Source organism: Coturnix japonica, unplaced genomic scaffold, assembly GCF_001577835.2.
Source record: "Coturnix japonica isolate 7356 unplaced genomic scaffold, Coturnix japonica 2.1 chrUnrandom566, whole genome shotgun sequence".
Taxonomy (NCBI): Eukaryota; Metazoa; Chordata; class Aves; order Galliformes; family Phasianidae; genus Coturnix; species Coturnix japonica.
In genome coordinates this window covers 41,437-57,322 of record NW_015439941.1, presented here as the reverse complement: position 1 = coordinate 57,322, position 15,886 = coordinate 41,437, and the positions used below count along the sequence as shown (strand labels likewise).

The 15,886-nt window shown below is 57.6% G+C and overlaps 3 protein-coding genes across 4 annotated transcripts in view; 1 reads left to right on the top strand and 2 right to left on the bottom strand.

Moving 5' to 3' along the window:
- Positions 1–1,636: 1,636 nt before the first annotated feature.
- SARS2 (seryl-tRNA synthetase 2, mitochondrial) lies at positions 1,637–10,910 on the bottom strand. Its single transcript, XM_015850868.2, is given in 19 exon segments — positions 1,637–1,719; positions 1,722–1,787; positions 3,859–3,925; positions 4,019–4,111; positions 5,336–5,430; positions 5,538–5,650; positions 5,768–5,825; positions 7,295–7,336; positions 7,476–7,584; positions 7,697–7,744; positions 8,307–8,412; positions 8,526–8,589; positions 8,700–8,723; positions 8,726–8,753; positions 9,187–9,327; positions 9,458–9,487; positions 9,595–9,644; positions 9,647–9,679; positions 10,580–10,910. Coding segments are annotated over 19 exon segments (1,509 nt in total). The 5' UTR covers positions 10,839–10,910.
- Positions 10,911–10,964: 54 nt separating this feature from the next.
- MRPS12 (mitochondrial ribosomal protein S12) lies at positions 10,965–11,635 on the bottom strand. Its single transcript, XM_015850869.1, has 2 exons — positions 11,447–11,635; positions 10,965–11,376 (listed from the first exon to the last, which is right to left on the bottom strand). The coding sequence occupies exons 1-2, from the start codon at positions 11,493–11,495 to the stop codon at positions 11,018–11,020; spliced, it is 408 nt and encodes a 135-aa protein (XP_015706355.1). The 5' UTR covers positions 11,496–11,635; the 3' UTR covers positions 10,965–11,017.
- A 131-nt stretch (positions 11,636–11,766) lies between these two features.
- The window catches only part of PAK4 (p21 (RAC1) activated kinase 4), a 17,408-nt gene continuing 13,288 nt past the window's right edge, over positions 11,767–15,886 (top strand). The window contains exons 1-2 of one of the 2 annotated variants that reach the window (XM_032441784.1): positions 11,779–11,863; positions 15,615–15,735. The gene's annotated coding sequence lies outside the window, so the exon portion shown is untranslated. Of the gene's footprint in view, positions 11,864–15,614; positions 15,736–15,886 lie in introns of both variants that reach the window. The other variant, XM_032441782.1, reaches the window with a different exon arrangement.

Genomic DNA, 15,886 nt, shown 5'->3' with positions numbered 1-15,886 from the left:
CTGAGCCCTGTTGTCCCCCCACCTCCCTCCCCAAGACCCCCCCCCCCCAAATCCCTCCTAACCCCCCCTCAACCCACGTCCCCAACCCCCCCCAACCCCTCCTAACCCACCCCCCCCCTCAACACCCCATCCAAACCCCCCCCCCCCCCCACTCCAGAACTAACCTGACCTCTCAGGGTCTGAGCCCTGTCCCCCCCCCCCCCCTTCTTCCCCCCTTCCAACCCCCCCCTCAAACCCTTCCCAACCCCCCCTCCAAACGCCCCCCCCAACCCCCCCCATCCAAAAACCCCATCCCAAACCCCACACTCCATACCCCCCCGCCCCACCCCAACCCCCCACCAGACCTTCCTTCCAAGACCCCCCGCTCCCAATTCCCCCACCCAACCCCCCCCCCCCAAAACCCCTTTTTCCCTCTTTCCCTCTAAACCCCCCCTCCAGAACCCCCCCCTACCCAAAACAGGCCTGACCTTTCGTGGGGTCTGAGCCGTGTCCCCCCCCCCCTTCTCCCCCTTTCCAAGAACCCCCCCAAACCCCCCCCCCACAACGTCCCCCCTCCAAAACCCCATCCCAAACCCCACCTCCCAACCACCCCCCCTCAACTCCCTCCCCACCCCCCCCCACACCAAACCTCCCCCTTCCACTGACCCCCCTCCCGAATTTCCCCCCACCGCCCCCCCCCCGCCCCAAACCCCTCCCTCTAAACCCCCCCTCCAGACCCCGCCCTACCCAAAACCAGCCTTGATCTTCTGGGGTCTGAGCCTGTCCCCCCCCCCCCTTCTCCCCTTCCAGACCCCCCCAACCCACCCCCCCCAAAGTCCTCCCCCCAAGCCCCCCCTTGTCCACAAGAAGAACCCCATCCCAAACCCCACCTTCCCACCCACCCCCCCCCTCACTCACCCCCTAAACCCCTCCCACCAGAACCTCCCCCCTTCCAACGGACCCCCCCCGCATTACGCATTCCCCCCCCCTTCACCCCGCGCCTACCAAAACCAGCCCGATCTTCTTCAGGGTCTGACCCTGTTCCCCCCCCCCTCCAATTCAGACCCCCCCGCCACCCAAACCAGCCTGGTCTTTGGGGTGAGCCCTGTCCCCTCCCCCCCTATCAAAACCATCCCGTCCTTATGGGATCTGACCCTATCTTCCCCCCCCCCCCCAGGATGAATAACGACGACATCGTCATTCAACAGCGGACGCTGGTGTGGACTGAGACCCCGACCTGCAGGCGCCCCCCCACAACGCCCAAATTCCCCCCCCTATTTAATCGGGTAGTCCCCCTGAAGGCATAGGCTGACCTTTGGGGGTGCTCCCTGTGCCCCCCCCCCCCCAATTTTTCTCCCCCCCTTATTTCTTTGGGTATATCTTGGCAGCATTTAGTATTAAGTTTTTTCAAATAAAAGGGGGGGGGCTCTATTAAAAATCCTCCCCCCCCCCAGCCCAAAACATTAGGCTCCCACTGACCATGGTGTTAGTTGATGAATTGGAAAAGGAATGGGGGGGGGGGGGGGCAATTATTCTGGGGGGGGGCTTTCATTATGGGGGGGGATGGGTGATCATTATGGGGGGGGTCTTCGTTAATGGGGGGGTTGAAGCCACAAAGATATAGTCTTAATAGGATGTGTCTTTATTTCAGGGTCCTTTAAGATGGAAAACGTGCCCCCCCCCCCCTCTCATAGTGGCCCCCCCCGGGTTGATTGGGTCCATCATAACGTAATAATGGGGCGGGGGTTGTTTGATCACATCCTGACCCACATAAGGTTGTAGGGCCGGGGGGACGCGGACGCTGCCATTCCTAAAAATGGGGGGGGGGGGAAAAGAAGGGTCAGTCCCACTTCTGTGCCTTCCACTGTCAGCGCACCCCCCACCCCCCCTTCAAAGCCAAATTGACAGGACCCCCCAAAGGACTCCCCAACCCCACAGGACCCCATTAAAGGACCCCATAAGGACTCCCAAAACCCCATAAGGACCCCTTAAAACCCTTAAGAACTCCCAAGCCCCCTTAAGGACCTCACAAAGGACCCTTAAGGACTCCCAAAACCCGATTAAGGGGGGACGCCAGTAAAGACCCCTTAAAGACCCTTAATGACTTCCCAAACCCAATAAAGACCCCCGTTAAAGAACCCTTAATTGACTCCCAAACCCTCCCATAAGGATGCCCTATAAAGACCCCACAAGGACCCTTTAAGGACTCCCAACACCCCATAAGGACCCCATCCAGACCCACAAGGACCCCTTAAAAGACCCCACAAGGACCCTTAAGGACTATCATATAGGACCCCATAAGATTCCCAAGCCCCATAAGACCTTGGAAGACCCACAAGAGGACCCTTAAAGACCCCTTATGACTTCCCGAAACGCCCATAAGGACCCCTTTAAAGACCCCACCAAGGACCCTTACATGACTCCCCAAACCCCATAAAGACCCTTAAAGACCCTTAATACTTCCCAAACCACCATAAGGATCCATAAAGACCCCACAAGGAACCCCTTAGAGGACTTCCCAAGACCCCATAAGGACCCCATACAGACCCCCACAAGGGACCCCTTAAAGACCCCACAGGACCCTTTAAGGACTACATAAGACCCATTAAGGACTCCCAAGCCCCATAAAAGACGCCCTTGAAGACCCTTAAGGACCTTAAGGGACTCCCAAACGTCCACAAGGACCCCATAAAAGAGCACATAGGACCCTTAAAAGACCCTTTACATGACTCCCAAACCCCATAAGGACCCTTTAAGACCACACAAGGACCCTTAAGGACCCCCAAACCCCATCACAGATCCCCATACAGACCCACAAGGACCCATTAAGGACTCCAAACCCATAAGGACCCATAAAGACCCCTTAAAGCCCCTTAAGGGAGCGCCCAAACCCCATAAGGACCCCATAAAAGAACCGCCTTAAGGACCCCTTTAAGGACTCCCACGCGCCCATAAAGACCCCACAAGGACCCCTTTAATGACTCCCAAACCCATTAAGACCCCTTAAAGACCCATAAAGACCCCTTAAGATGCCACCACCATAAGGACCCCTTAAGGACTTCCAAACCCATAAGGACCCCTTAATGACTCCCAAACCCCATAAAGACCCCATAAGGACCCCTTAAAGACCCCTTTAAGGGCTCCCCAAACCCCATAAGAACCCCTTAAAAACCCCTAAGGACTCCCAAGTCCCCTTAAGAGACCCACAAGGACCCCTTAAGGACTCCCAAATTCCATAAGGCACCCCATAAAGGACCCCACAAGGACCCCTTAAGGACTTCCCAAGCCCCTTAAGGACCCCTTAAGGACTCCCAACCCCATAAGGACTCCTTAATGAACCCCACCAGGGACCCCTTATGGACTCCCAAACCCTCAATAAGGGAACCGCCATAAAGACCCCTTAATGACTCCCCCAAGACCCCCATAAGGACTCCATAAAAGACCCCACAAGGACCCCTTAAGGACTCCCAAACCCAATAAGGACCCATACAGACCCCCACAGGACCCCTTAAGACACAAGGACCCCTTAAGGACTACATAAGGACCCCATAAGGACTCCCAAGCCCCATAAAGACCCCTTGAAGACCCCTTAAGGACCCCTTAAGGACTCCCAAACCCCATAAGGACCCCATAAAGACCCCATAAGGACCCCTTAAGGACTCCCAAACCCCATAAGGACCCCATAAAGACCCCTTAAGGACTCCCAAACCCCATAAGGACCCCATAAAGACCCCACAAGGACCCCTTAAAGACCCCTTAAGGACCCCCAAACCCCATAAGGATCCCATACAGACCCCATAAGGACACCTTAAAGACCCCTTAAGGACCCCCAAACCCCATAAGGACCCCATACAAACCCCATAAGGACCCTTCCACCCACCAGCTGTTGGTTGCACTCCAGCAGGGCAATAATCAGCCTGGGGACGGCGCAGGCGGTGCCATTCACCTGGGGACGAATAAATGGGGGGGGGGGGAAGAATAAATGGGACCCCCCCCCTCCATACACAACACCCCCCCCCAGGGTGGGCTCAGCACCCACCGTGTGTGCGTGGCGCAGCTTCCCAGCCCCATCCATGTACATGATGTTCAGCCGCCGGCTTTGGTAATCTGTGCAATTGGAGGTGCTGGAGATCTGAAATGGGGGGGGGGTATAAGGACCCCATAAGGACTCCCAGACCCTATAAGGACCCCTTAAGGACCCCATAAGGACCCCCAAACCCAACAAGGACCCCACAAGGACCCCATAAGGACTCAAAAACCCCATAAAGATCCCTTAAAGACCATCAAACCCCATAAGGACCCCATAAGGACCCCTTAAGGACCCCATAAGGACTCCCAGACCCCATAAGGACCCCATAAGGACTCCCAGACCCTATAAGGACCCCTTAAGGACCCCTTAAGGACTCCCAAACCCCTTAAGGACCCCATAAGGACTCAAAAACCCCATAAAGATCCCTTAAAGACCATCAAACCCCATAAGGACCCCACGAGGACCCCATAAGGACTCCCAAACCCCATAAGGACCCCTTAGGGACCCCATAAGGATTCCCAAACCCCATAAGGACCCTATAAGGACTCCCAAGCCCCACAAGGACCCCTTAAGGACTCCCAGACCCCATAAGGACCCCACAAGGACCCCCATAAGGACTCACAAACCCCATAAGGACCCCATAAGGACTCCCAAACCCCACAAGGACCCTATAAAGACCCCCTTAAGGACCCCATAAGGATTTCCAAACCCCTTAAGGATCCCACAAGGGCCCTTTAAGGACCCCTTAAGGTCTCCCAAACCCTGTAGGGTCACCTTAAGGACCCCACAAGTCCCCTCTTAAAGACTTCCAAACCCCACAAGGACCCCCATAAGAACTCACAAACCCCATAAGGACCCCATAAGAATCCCTTAAGGACTCCCAGACCCCATAATGATTCCCAAACCCCACAAGGATCCCATTAGGACCCCATAAAGACTCCAAAACCCCACAAGGACCCCACAAGGATCCCTTAAGGACTCCCAAACCACATAAGGACCCCATAAGGACCCCATAAGGACTCCAAAACCCCACAAGGACCCCATAAGGACCCCATAAGGACCTCCATAAGACTGCCAAAACCCCAAGGACCGAGCCATAAGACCCATAAGGCCCCATAAGGACTCCCAGACCCACAAGGAACCCAATAAGGACCCCACACAGGATCTCACAAATCCCCATAAGGGCCTCCTTAAGGACTCTCCAAACCCCATAAGGACCCCATAAAAAAGACCGCCATAAGGGACCCCAAACCCGCATTAGGACCCTATAAGGACCATGTGTCCTCCTTAAGGAGGGGCTACATCCCCTTTTCTACCTGCTCTCACCTCCCCATATTTCCCCCTTCCCGGCATCCAGGCTTCAATATCAAACTTGCGATAAGCCGGGAGCCCCAACTCCTGCGTCGGCATTATCCAGGACCCTGTGGGGTATGAGATATACGGTGGGGGGGGTCCATATTAGGACAACTGATTTTAAGGGTAAAGGCGTTTCCAAACCGAGCCCCCCCCCCTCCCCTATTTAACCTACCTGTAATGCAGCCCAGCTCTGCATAGATCTCCTTCTGCAGCCTAAGGAACTCGTCCAGCAGCATCTCACTCTCAGCCCCACTCTCTGCTGCCGTCACCCCAAACATCCTCCACCTATAGAGGGATACAAGGTGGTCCCAAAACGCCCCCACCCCATTTATCTGCCCCCCACCCCTTTATCTGCCCCCCCAGCCCCCTCCTCTATTTACTGCCCCCCCCCCATATCCTCACCTTAGTGAACTGATGGATCTCGATAACAGCCACGGCCTCTCGCACCCGTGTCTAGTCTCTGGACGGTAAACAAAGTGCTGGACAGCATGACGATTGCCTTGTTTTGGGGTTGGGGGGGTGGTTATAGAATGGTCTAGATGGACCCCCCAAGCATCCATCCCCCCCCAAAGCCCCCATTGCCCCCATCACATCCGATCCCCCCAAGAGCCCCATCCCGCCCAAAGCCCCCCCATCCCCCCTCAAGCATTCCATCCCCCCTATCGCCCCCCCAAAGCATCCCATCCCCCCCAAAGCCCCCCCAATTCCCCCCCAAGTCACTCTTAGATCCCCCCAAGCCCCCCAAAAGAACCCCCATCCCCCCCAAAGCCCCTCTCGATCGCCCCCCCAAAGTAACCCCTATACCTCCCCCAAGCCCCCCCACAATGGACCCCCATCCCCCCCAACTATCCCCTCAACCAAGCAATCCCAAACCCCCCCAAAAGACCCCATCCCCCCCCAACAGCCCCTCTCCCCCCAAGGCAACCCCTCTATACACCACCCCCAAACCCACCCCACAGACCCTCCTCCCCTCCATTACAGCCCACCAACTCCCCCCAAGACCCCCAAAATGACCCCCATTCTCCCCCCCAAAAGACCCCTATCCCCCCTCACAGCCCTCTCCACCCCAAACCACCTCCATCTCCCCCCAAGCACCCCCTTCCCCCCCATCCCCCCTTAAAGCCCCCAACCCCCCCAAAAGACCCCCCATCCCCCCCCAAACCCCCCATATCCCCCTAAACCCTCAGATCATCCCATCCCCCCCCAAAGCCCTCAATCCCCTCCCCAAAGCCCCCTATTCCCCTCAAAGCCCCTCAAAAGCCCCCCATCCTCCCCTCCAAAAGACCCCCATCCCCCCCATCATCCCCCCCCCCAAACCATCCCCTCCCCACCCTACAGCCCCCAAAGACCCACAAATCATCTCATCTCCCCCATACAGCCCCATACAGCCCCATCCCCCCCCCAAAGCCCCCAAAAGACCCCCATAACCCACCCACAAGCCCCACTCCACCCCAAACCATCCCATCCCCCCACCCCAAAGCCCCCATCTCCTCCCCAAAGCCCCCCCCTCCCCCCCCCAAAAGACCCCTAATCCCCCCCCACAGCCCCCCCCCACCCCAAAACACCTCCATCTCCCCCCAAGCACCCCCTTCCCCCCCACAGCCCGCTTCCCCTTAAAGCCCCCAATACCCCCCCAAAAGACCCCGCCATCCCCTCCCCAAATCCCCCGTATCTCCCCCCACCCCCTCAGATCATCCCATCCCCCCCCCAAGCCTCAATCCCCTCCCCAAAGCCCCCTATTCCCCTCAAAGCCCCTCAAAAGCCCCCATCCCCCCCCCCCAAAACACCCCTATCCCCCTCCCACAGTCCCCCTCCCACCCCAAACCACCTCCATCTCCCCCCAACGACCCCCTTCCCCCCATAAAGCCCCCTTAAAGCCCCAATACCCCCCCAAATCCCCCATATCCCCCCTGCATTACTGTACCTAATTAGGCAGATCCTGCAGCCTCACCGCGTGGTCCATGAAATAACCTGCAATAGAAAAGAAACGGGATAGAAATCGACAGATCTCAACCCATTTTGACCCCATTCATCCCAACTTTGGCCCATTTCCTGTTGTTTCACCCTCATTTTTGGGGTTAATTTGCCCTTTTTTGGGCCCATTTCTCACCTGCAATCCCCACTTCGGAGGTGCCAGCCAAGCAGAGGTCCTCAAAGCGAGCCCGGGTCAATGCAATATACAGGGATGGGGTGGCATTGGCTGCATCCCCACAGCCCTCCTATGGGGGGGGGGTTAAATAGGGGTTGTTAAATGGGGGGGGGGCGCAGGGGGGTCATATAGCAGTGAGGGGGACAATAGGGGGCAATAGAGGGGGATGGGGGGGTACTTACAAAGACAGCACCACGTAGAAGGTCAGGGACTGTCATGGGTAGGAAGCCCTGTGGGGTAATGAGAGATATATGGGGATCTATGGGAGGGGATCTATAGGGGAGAGGGGGGCTCTATGGATGGGGGGATCAATGGGGGGCTATATGGGGGGGGGGGGCTATGAGGGGAGGCTCTATGGGGGTGGGATCTAAGGAAGGAGAACTATGGGGGCTGCTCTATGGGGGGAGCTCTATGGGGGGGCTCTATAGGGGTGGTTCTATGGGGGGGGGGCTCTATGGGTGGGGGTTCTATGGGGGAGCTCTAAGGGGGGTTTTAAGGGGCCTCCATGGGAGGGAGATGGCTCTATGGAGGGGGGGGGGGGGGTAAACTATAGGGGGGCCTCTATGGACAGGGTTCTAAGGGAGGGGGTTCTATAGGGGTGCTCTATGGATGGGGGGGCTCTATGGAGAGGGATCTCTATGGGGTGGGATCTATGGGGGCGAGGGCTCTATGGGGTGGGGCTCTATGGGTGGGATCTATGGGGGCGAGGGCTCTATGGGGTGGGATGAGGCCCTATAGGGTACGGGGAGGCTCAGAGGGTTTATAGGGTTTCCCCCAGCCCCATTTTCATACCTTGGGCAGCAGTTTGGACAATACAAATTGCACCAATGCGTGTTGCAGCAGAGCTCCTGCCCCACACAGGTAATAGGAACGGTGACCTGAGACGTGGGACAGCCTCCTATGGGGCAGGGGGGGCACATAGAATGGGGGGGGGGGGGCACATAGGGCTGTCATTGGGCTGGAGGTGACATCAATGAGCCCTATATATAAAGGAAGGGGGGGGGGTCTCACCTTTGACGGATGATATCTAGCCCCTCCCCCAGCTCCAGGTGTCCCTTAGGCTGGAAGTTGAAAGCTGCAGGGACAGAGGGAGCCTTTGTGACCCCCCCCCCCACCCAATAATCCCATTATCCCCCCATACTCTGTGCTGGGGATCCCCCTCCCCATCTCCAGCTCCACCCTTACCTGGCTTCTCCCCCACCACCTCCATACACGGGCCTGGCTCTCATCACCTATAGGCTGCAATAGGACAAGGGGGGGGGGTCAGGAGGACAAGGGGGGGGGGCAGAGGGTCTTCAGCATCCCAACCCCCCCCCCCTCCCCTGCAGGAGGACAGAGGGGGTCAGGAGGACGGGGGGGGGGGTCAGGGGACAAGGATGGGGGAACAGGGGGTCTGCAGCATCCCAGCCCCCCCCCACCTCTCGGCAGGAAGGACAAGGTGGGATCAGGAGGAGAAGGGGAGGGATCAGGGGGTCTGCAGCATCCAACCCCCCCCCCCTCCCCCTGCAGGAGGATATAAAGGGGGGTCAGGGGGACAAGGTGGGGGGAACAGGGGGTCTGCAGCATCCCAGCCCCCCCCCCCTCCCCCTGCAGGAGGATAAAGGGGGGCAGGAGGACAAAAGGGGGGTTAGGGGGTCTGCAGCATCCCACCCCCCCCCATCCCATTGCTCACTGCAGAGGGGTGGGTGCTGTTGGGCAGCTGCAATGCCCGCAGATAGAAGCGTTCATCCAGCCCTGCCTCCTCTGCCTGCAGCTCCTTCAGCTGCAGCCTCACAGCCCGGCCACGATCCCTCAGTGCTGAGTATTCAGGGACCTATAGGGATGGATTAATTGGGGGGGGGTTGGATTAAAGGGGGGGGGGGATTGAGACCCCCATAGCGGCCTCATGAGACCCCATAGTGGCCTCATTAACAACATGGGCTGATGGAGGGGGGGGGTCTCACCGTATGCAGCTTGTCCTTGGCGTGGGTGGTCTGTGGGGGGGAAAAGGGGATGAGATGGGGGGGAGTTAAAGGGGAGGGGGCAAAGAGGTGGCATAAAGATTGAATGGGGGTCTGTGGGGGGGGGGGGTCCCACACACCAGGCCATAAACTGCCATGGCCACCTCCTCCTTCTCAGCTTCAAGGCGGCGATGGTGGAACGCACCTCCTCCAAGCGGGCCCGGTCTGCAGCTGGGGGGGGGGGGGGGGGTCTGTCATGAAACCCCCCACTCACAACCAACACCCCCTTACCTCGACCCAAACAGCCCCCCCCATCCAGCAACACACGACCCACAACACAACACCCGTTTAGCCCCGCCCATTCCTTAGGCCCCGCCCCCTCCCGTTTAGCCCCGCCCCCTTTCCCATAGGCACAGCCATTTCCATTTAGCCCCGCCCCTTTCCATTTAGCCCCGCCCCCTTTCCCTTAGGCAATGCCCCCGTTTAGCCACGCCCATTTTTCCTCTGCCCCCCTCCCGTTTAGCCCCGCCCCTTTCCCTTAGGCCCCGCCCGTTTTCCCTTAGGCCCCGCCCCTTTCTTTTGGGCCACCACCTCCCCGTTTATCCCCGCCCTTTTTCCCTTAGGCCCCGCCCCCCGTTTAGCCCCGCCCTGATTCCCTTAGGCCCCGCCCCCTCTCGTTTAGCCCCGCCTCCTTTCCTTAGGCCCCTCACTTCCCGTTTAGCCCCGCCCCTTTCCCTTAGGCTCCACCCCTCCCGTTTAGCCCCGCCCCTTTTCCTTAGACCACGCCGTCAGTTTAGCACCGCCCCTTTCCTCTGGCCCCGCCCACTTCCATTTAGCCCCGCCCCCTTTCCATCAGACCACGCCCCTCCCGTTTAGCCCCGCCCCCTTTCCCTTAGCCCCGCCCCTCCTGATTCGCCCCGCCCATTTCCCCGTAAACCCCGCCCACCTCCTTTAGCCCCGCCCCTTTCCCTCTGGCCACACCCCCTTTCCCTTTTAAGCCCCGCCCCTCCTGTTTCGCCCCGCCCATTTTCTCTTAAACCCCGCCCATCTCGTTTAGCCCCGCCTTCTTTCCATCTGGCCACGCCCCTTTTCCCTTAGGCCACGCCCCTTTTCCCTTAGCCCCGCCCCTCACGATGTCTCTCAGTTCTCCCTCTCTCATCGCTCCTTTCCTCCGTTCCAGTTCTCTCGCGGCCTGCACCGGGTTCTCGTTCAACGCCGCCATATCGAGCTGCGGCCTGGCGCTCAGCCCTTCCTTTACGTGCTCATAGAGCCGGCTCCGTTCAGCCGGGACTCGAGGGACGGCTCCGGTTCCCGCTGAGCGCCTCCCATGTACTACCGCCGTTACAGCGCGCCGTGCCGCCGCCAGCGCCCTGGGCGCCGCCATCTTGACCAGGCCGCAGTCACATGGGCGGAAGTGGAGCCGCTCGGCGGAAGTAGAACGCGAGCCGGAAGTGGAGCCGCGTTCACCCCCTAATACCCTCCCCCCGAAAGACGACGCCACGACAAAACGTTCCGGGATCGCAGCGCTTTAATGACCGTAAATCCAAGATCCCTCGGCCGCCATCACTTCTTCTTCTGCACATGGGCACAGTCGTATTTCCCCCTCACCACGGTCAGCTTCACGCCCGGCAGGTCCTGAGTGCGGCCTCCCTGCACCAACACAACGTGGTGCTCCTGCAGGTTGTGCCCTTCTCCCGGTACGAAACACACCACCTCCTTCCCGTTACTCAGCCGCACCCTCACGCATTTCCTATTGGCCGAATTGGGTTTCTTAGGTTTCCGGATCAGGTTCTTTATCACGACCCCTTTAAGCTGCGGCCGGCCGAACGTGGCCCCGGGTTTGGGAGGCGGATGTTTAGGCCGCCCCTGTCGGTGCATCTGGTTCAACGTGGCCATGGCGGCCGTCGGCTGCATCCCGAGAGCTGTGGGGATAAAATGGGGCTATTAGAGGCAACATAATGGCTCAGAAAGGACGGGGAAGGCGGTACGCACCGCTATAGGGCAGCAAGGCCGCGCTCCTGAGCACAGCACGGAGCGACATCACGAAGGACCCGCGGGGGGACACGTGGTGACGGCTCTATCCACGGCACGGAGCCCCGCAATGGCGGCTCTGCAACGGGGCAGCGATTCACACGGCCGCCATCTTACCGCGCCGTGACGCGCTGTGATTGGTCAGCGCCCACGCCAATCTCTCTCTAGCTATCCTGCGATTGGCTGAGCTCTTCCATATGCCCACCACTGTACGGGTGCTGGGTGGGACCAATAGTATAAAGGGGCGGGGCTTGTTGCTAAGGGAACTGGGGGGCGGGGCTTGTTGCCAAGGGAACGGGGGCGGAGCTAGGCCCGGCGCGGCGCCTTTCCAACATGGCGGCGGTGGCCGAGTGAGAGGAGCGGGGTCCGGCTGGAGGGGTGAGTGGGGCCGGAGGGGGGAGATATGGGGGATATATGGGCGGGGGGCTTCAGGAGGCGGAGCCGTGAAGGATCGAGGCCTCATAAGGTTGGGGGTGGGGGGAGCGAGTGAGTTCACGGGGCGGCCTGATACTGAGGGGGGGGTGGGAGGGGTCTGTGTTTCTTTAGGCCTTTGGCCATTAAAAGTCGTTTAAATTTGGGGGTCTGGCCTTCATTATTGGGGGTCTGTCACTCCTTATGGGGGGTCTGTCACTCCTTATTGAGGGTCCAGCCCCTATAGGGCCCCTCCTTATGGGGGTCAAGCCCTCTTTATGGGGGGTCTGGTCCTCCTTATGGGGGTCTGGCACTCCTTATTGTGGGTCTGGTCCTCTTTATGGGGTCTGGCCCTCCCTATTGGGGGTCTGGCACTCCTTGTGGGGGTCCAGCCTTTCTTATTAGGGATCCGGCCCTCTTTATGGGGGATCTGGCCTTCCTTATGGGGGTCTGACACTCTGTATGGGGGTCTGGCCCTCTGTATGTGGGTCTAGCCCTCCTTATTAGGGGTCCAGCCCCTCCTTATTAGGGGTCTGGTCCTCCTTATTGGGGGTCGATCCCTCCTTGTTTGAGTTCGGCCCTCCTTATTGGGGGTCTGGTCCTCTTTATGGGGATCTAGCCCTCCTTATTGGGGGTCTGGTCCTCTTTATTGGGGGTCTGGTCCTCTTTATGGGGGGTCTGGTCCTCTTTATGGGGGTCCAGTCCTCCTTATTAGGGGTCTGGCCCTCCTTATTGGGGGTCCATCACTCCTTATGAGGGTCCGGTCCTTCTTATTGGGGGTCTGGTCCTTCTTATTGGGGGTCTGGTCCTTCTTATTGGGGGTCCGGTTCTCCTTATTGGGGATCTAGCCCTCCTTGTTTGGGTCCGGCCCTCTTTATGGGGGTCTGGTCCTCCTTACTGGGGATCTAGCCCTCCTTATTGGGGGTCTGGTCCTTCTTATTGGGGGTCTGGTTCTCCTTATGGGGGATCTAGCCCTCCTTATTGGGGGTCCAGCCCTCCCTATGGGGGTCTGGCTCTCTTTATGGGGGCTCTGGTCCTCCTTACTGGGGGTCCGGCCTTTCCTTATTGGGGTCTGTCCTTCCTTATAGGGCTGGGTGAGGGCCTGTAGGTACAACCTGCAGTCCTGCTTTCTGTTCATGTCTTTTCAATGTTTTTCAATGGGATGTGCCTCTTGTATGGGATGTGTTTGTTGTCCCCTGGATGGGTTGAGTTGGGCTTTAAAGGAGTTGGGTTTATGTCAATGCATCACCAGCGCCGTGCTGTTGCCTTTGGTTGACTTTACCAACATTACTTGTGTTCTTTTGGATGAGCTTCTTGCAAGGCTTTCCTTTGCTTCTGTGATGTAGGTTGGGTCCTACGCTGTAGGTTTGGGGTCTGTGTTGTGGGTTGGGTCCTACGTTGTAGGCTTGGGTCTACGCTGTAGGTTGGGGTCCAGGTTGTAGGTTGGGTTCCACGTTGTAGGTTGGGTCTTACGCTGTAGGTTTGGGTTGTAGGTTGGGTTCCGTGTGGTAGGTTGGTTTCTACGCTGTAGGGTTGGGTCTACGTTGTAGGTCGGTGTCCAGGTTGTAGGTTGGATCCTACGTTGTAGGTTTGGGTCTGGGTAGGTTGGGTCCTACGTTGTAGGTTGGGTTCTACGCTGTAGGGTTGGGTCTGGGTAGGTTGGGTCCTATGTTGTAGGTTGGGTTCTACGCTGTAGGGTTGGGTCTACGTTGTAGGTCAAGTCCTACGTTGTAGGTTGAGTCCTACACTGTAGGTTGGGTTCCTTGTTATAGGTTGGGTTCTACGCTGTAGGGTTGGGGTCCTACATTGTAGGTCGGTGTCCAGGTTGTAGGTTGGGTCCTACGTTGTAGGTTGAGTCCTATACTGTAGGTTGGGTCCTACACTGTAGGCTGGGTCCTACACTGTAGGGTTGGGTTCTACGCTGTAGGGTTGGGTCTACATTGTAGGTCGGTGTCCAGGTTGTAGGTTGGGTCCTATGTTATCGGTTGGTTTCTACACTGTAGGGTTGGGTCCTACGTTGTAGGTTGAGTCCTACGCTGTAGGTTGGGTTCCTTGTTATAGGTTGGGTTCTACGCTGTAGGGTTGGGTCTACGTTGTAGGTCGGTGTCCAGGTTGTAGGGTTGGGGTCCTACGTTGTAGGGTTGGGGTCCTACACTGTAGGTTGGGTTCTACGCTGTAGGGTTGGGTCTACGTTGTAGATCGGTGTCCAGGTTGTAGGTTGGGGTCCAGGTTGTAGGTTGGGTCCTACACTGTAGGTTGGGTTCCTTGTTATAGGTTGGGTTCTACGCTGTAGGGTTGGGTCTACGTTGTAGGTCGGTGTCCAGGTTGTAGGTTGGGTCCTACGTTGTAGGTTGAGTCCTACACTGTAGGTTGGGTCCTACACTGTAGGTTGGGGTCCTACGTTGTAGGTTGGGTTCTAGGTTGTAGGCCAGGAGCCCAATTCTGTCCTGTGTCTTAAGGAAATGAAGTAAAACAGAGACAACAAGCATTGGGTGCCCCATAGGATTCAACTTGTGCTGCATTACAAGTGGGATGGGAGGACAAAGGGAGTCCCAGCAGGAATCCTCGCCACGTTTGGTGGCTTCTATGCAACCTAATTACAATCACATTGGGTTTAGTTAATACAGAAGTGGTTTCTCCTGAGTATCGGGAAGGAGGGAGGCCTTGCTTTGAGCAATACAATCCAGTGCCAGGTTACATTAAAATCATCATTACCAGCCCTTCACCCTGCAGGGCTGCTGGGGAAGGTTGTGCATTGAGGAGAGGGACTGGGCTTCTTTAGCACCTGTTGATCAGGTGCTATATGGATCCCTATGGATCCCTATGGATCTATATGGATCCCTATGAAGCTGTATGGAGCTATATGGATCCCTACGAAGCTATATGGAGCTATATGGATCCCTATGAAGCTGTATGTATCTATATGGATCCCTATGAAGCTATATGGATCTATATGGATCCCTATGAAGCTATATGGATCCCTATGAAGCTTTGGGCCCCTTTAAGGGGGTAGGTGTTATCCCAGCATGGCTTTACCCTGCTGTGCATCGTTATCCTTATGTTCTGGATGCCTGTATTGAATAAAATGGGTGCTCAGAGGCCAACAGGAAGGTGATGGGTGCATAGAAACAGCAGTTTGAGGGGATGCTGATGGGTTTTATCACCTTAACACGGAGCAGGGCTGCATTCACCTTCCTTTATGCATTGAATAAAGGCAATGGGGGTGGTGGATGACGTGCAGCTCCTCCACCCCAGACCATAAGGAGCAACACAGAACTTGTTTGTCCGACCTGCTGGAGGGGTTGGGTAACCCCTAATGGGAACAGCGGGTAAGTTGTGGGTGTTTTAATGCTTCCTGCCCCAAAAAAAGGCACCTGGGTGATGTTCCATGCTGTGATTAAACCACTTATAGGGGTTAAGTGGGGTGGGGGGTAAGTGTGAACCGGTGCTGCAATGGCATCCTGCTGGTTAAGAGCACTCCCTCCATTGCAGGGCATGCAGCAGGTGGGGATTAAGTTACTTCTGGGTCAGGGTTCTGTTGGAGGACTGCTGATGCACTACAGAGCAGCAGTGTGATCTGATGCTGCCTGCAAGGGGCTCTATGTGCCCACCCCCTCCACCCCCCCATCCCAGTGCTGCATGCTTGCTGCTGTGCATTTGCTTTCTGCATGAATGCTTTCTGCTGCCCTAGGCTGTTCTCCTCTCGCCCTTCCCACAGCGGGTTCATCTGACACCAGAGAGCTCCCGATGAGAGGCAGAAGGAGAAGGGAGCCTCCAGCTTCAAGGAGAGGCTGGAAGGAAGCAGCAGAGCCAGCCAGAATCTATTGCTCTTGAGGATGGTAAGGGAGCCCTGCAGTCTGTCATGGAGCAGAGGGAGCCCTGCAGTCTGTCACGGAGCAGAGGGAGCCCTGCAGTCTGTCATGGAGCACACAGGGAGCCCTGCAGTCTGTCATGGAGCACACAGGGAGCCCTGCAGTCTGTCATGGAGCA

Excerpts from the sequence above, each read along its gene's own strand:
- MRPS12 (XM_015850869.1), bottom strand. The coding sequence starts at position 11,495 with ATGTCGCTCCGTGCTGTGCTCAGGAGCGCGGCCTTGCTGCCCTATAGC. Across the intron at positions 11,377-11,446 it reads GGCCTTGCTGCCCTATAGCG|CTCTCGGGATGCAGCCGACG; the intron begins GTGCGTACCGCC and ends TTATCCCCACAG.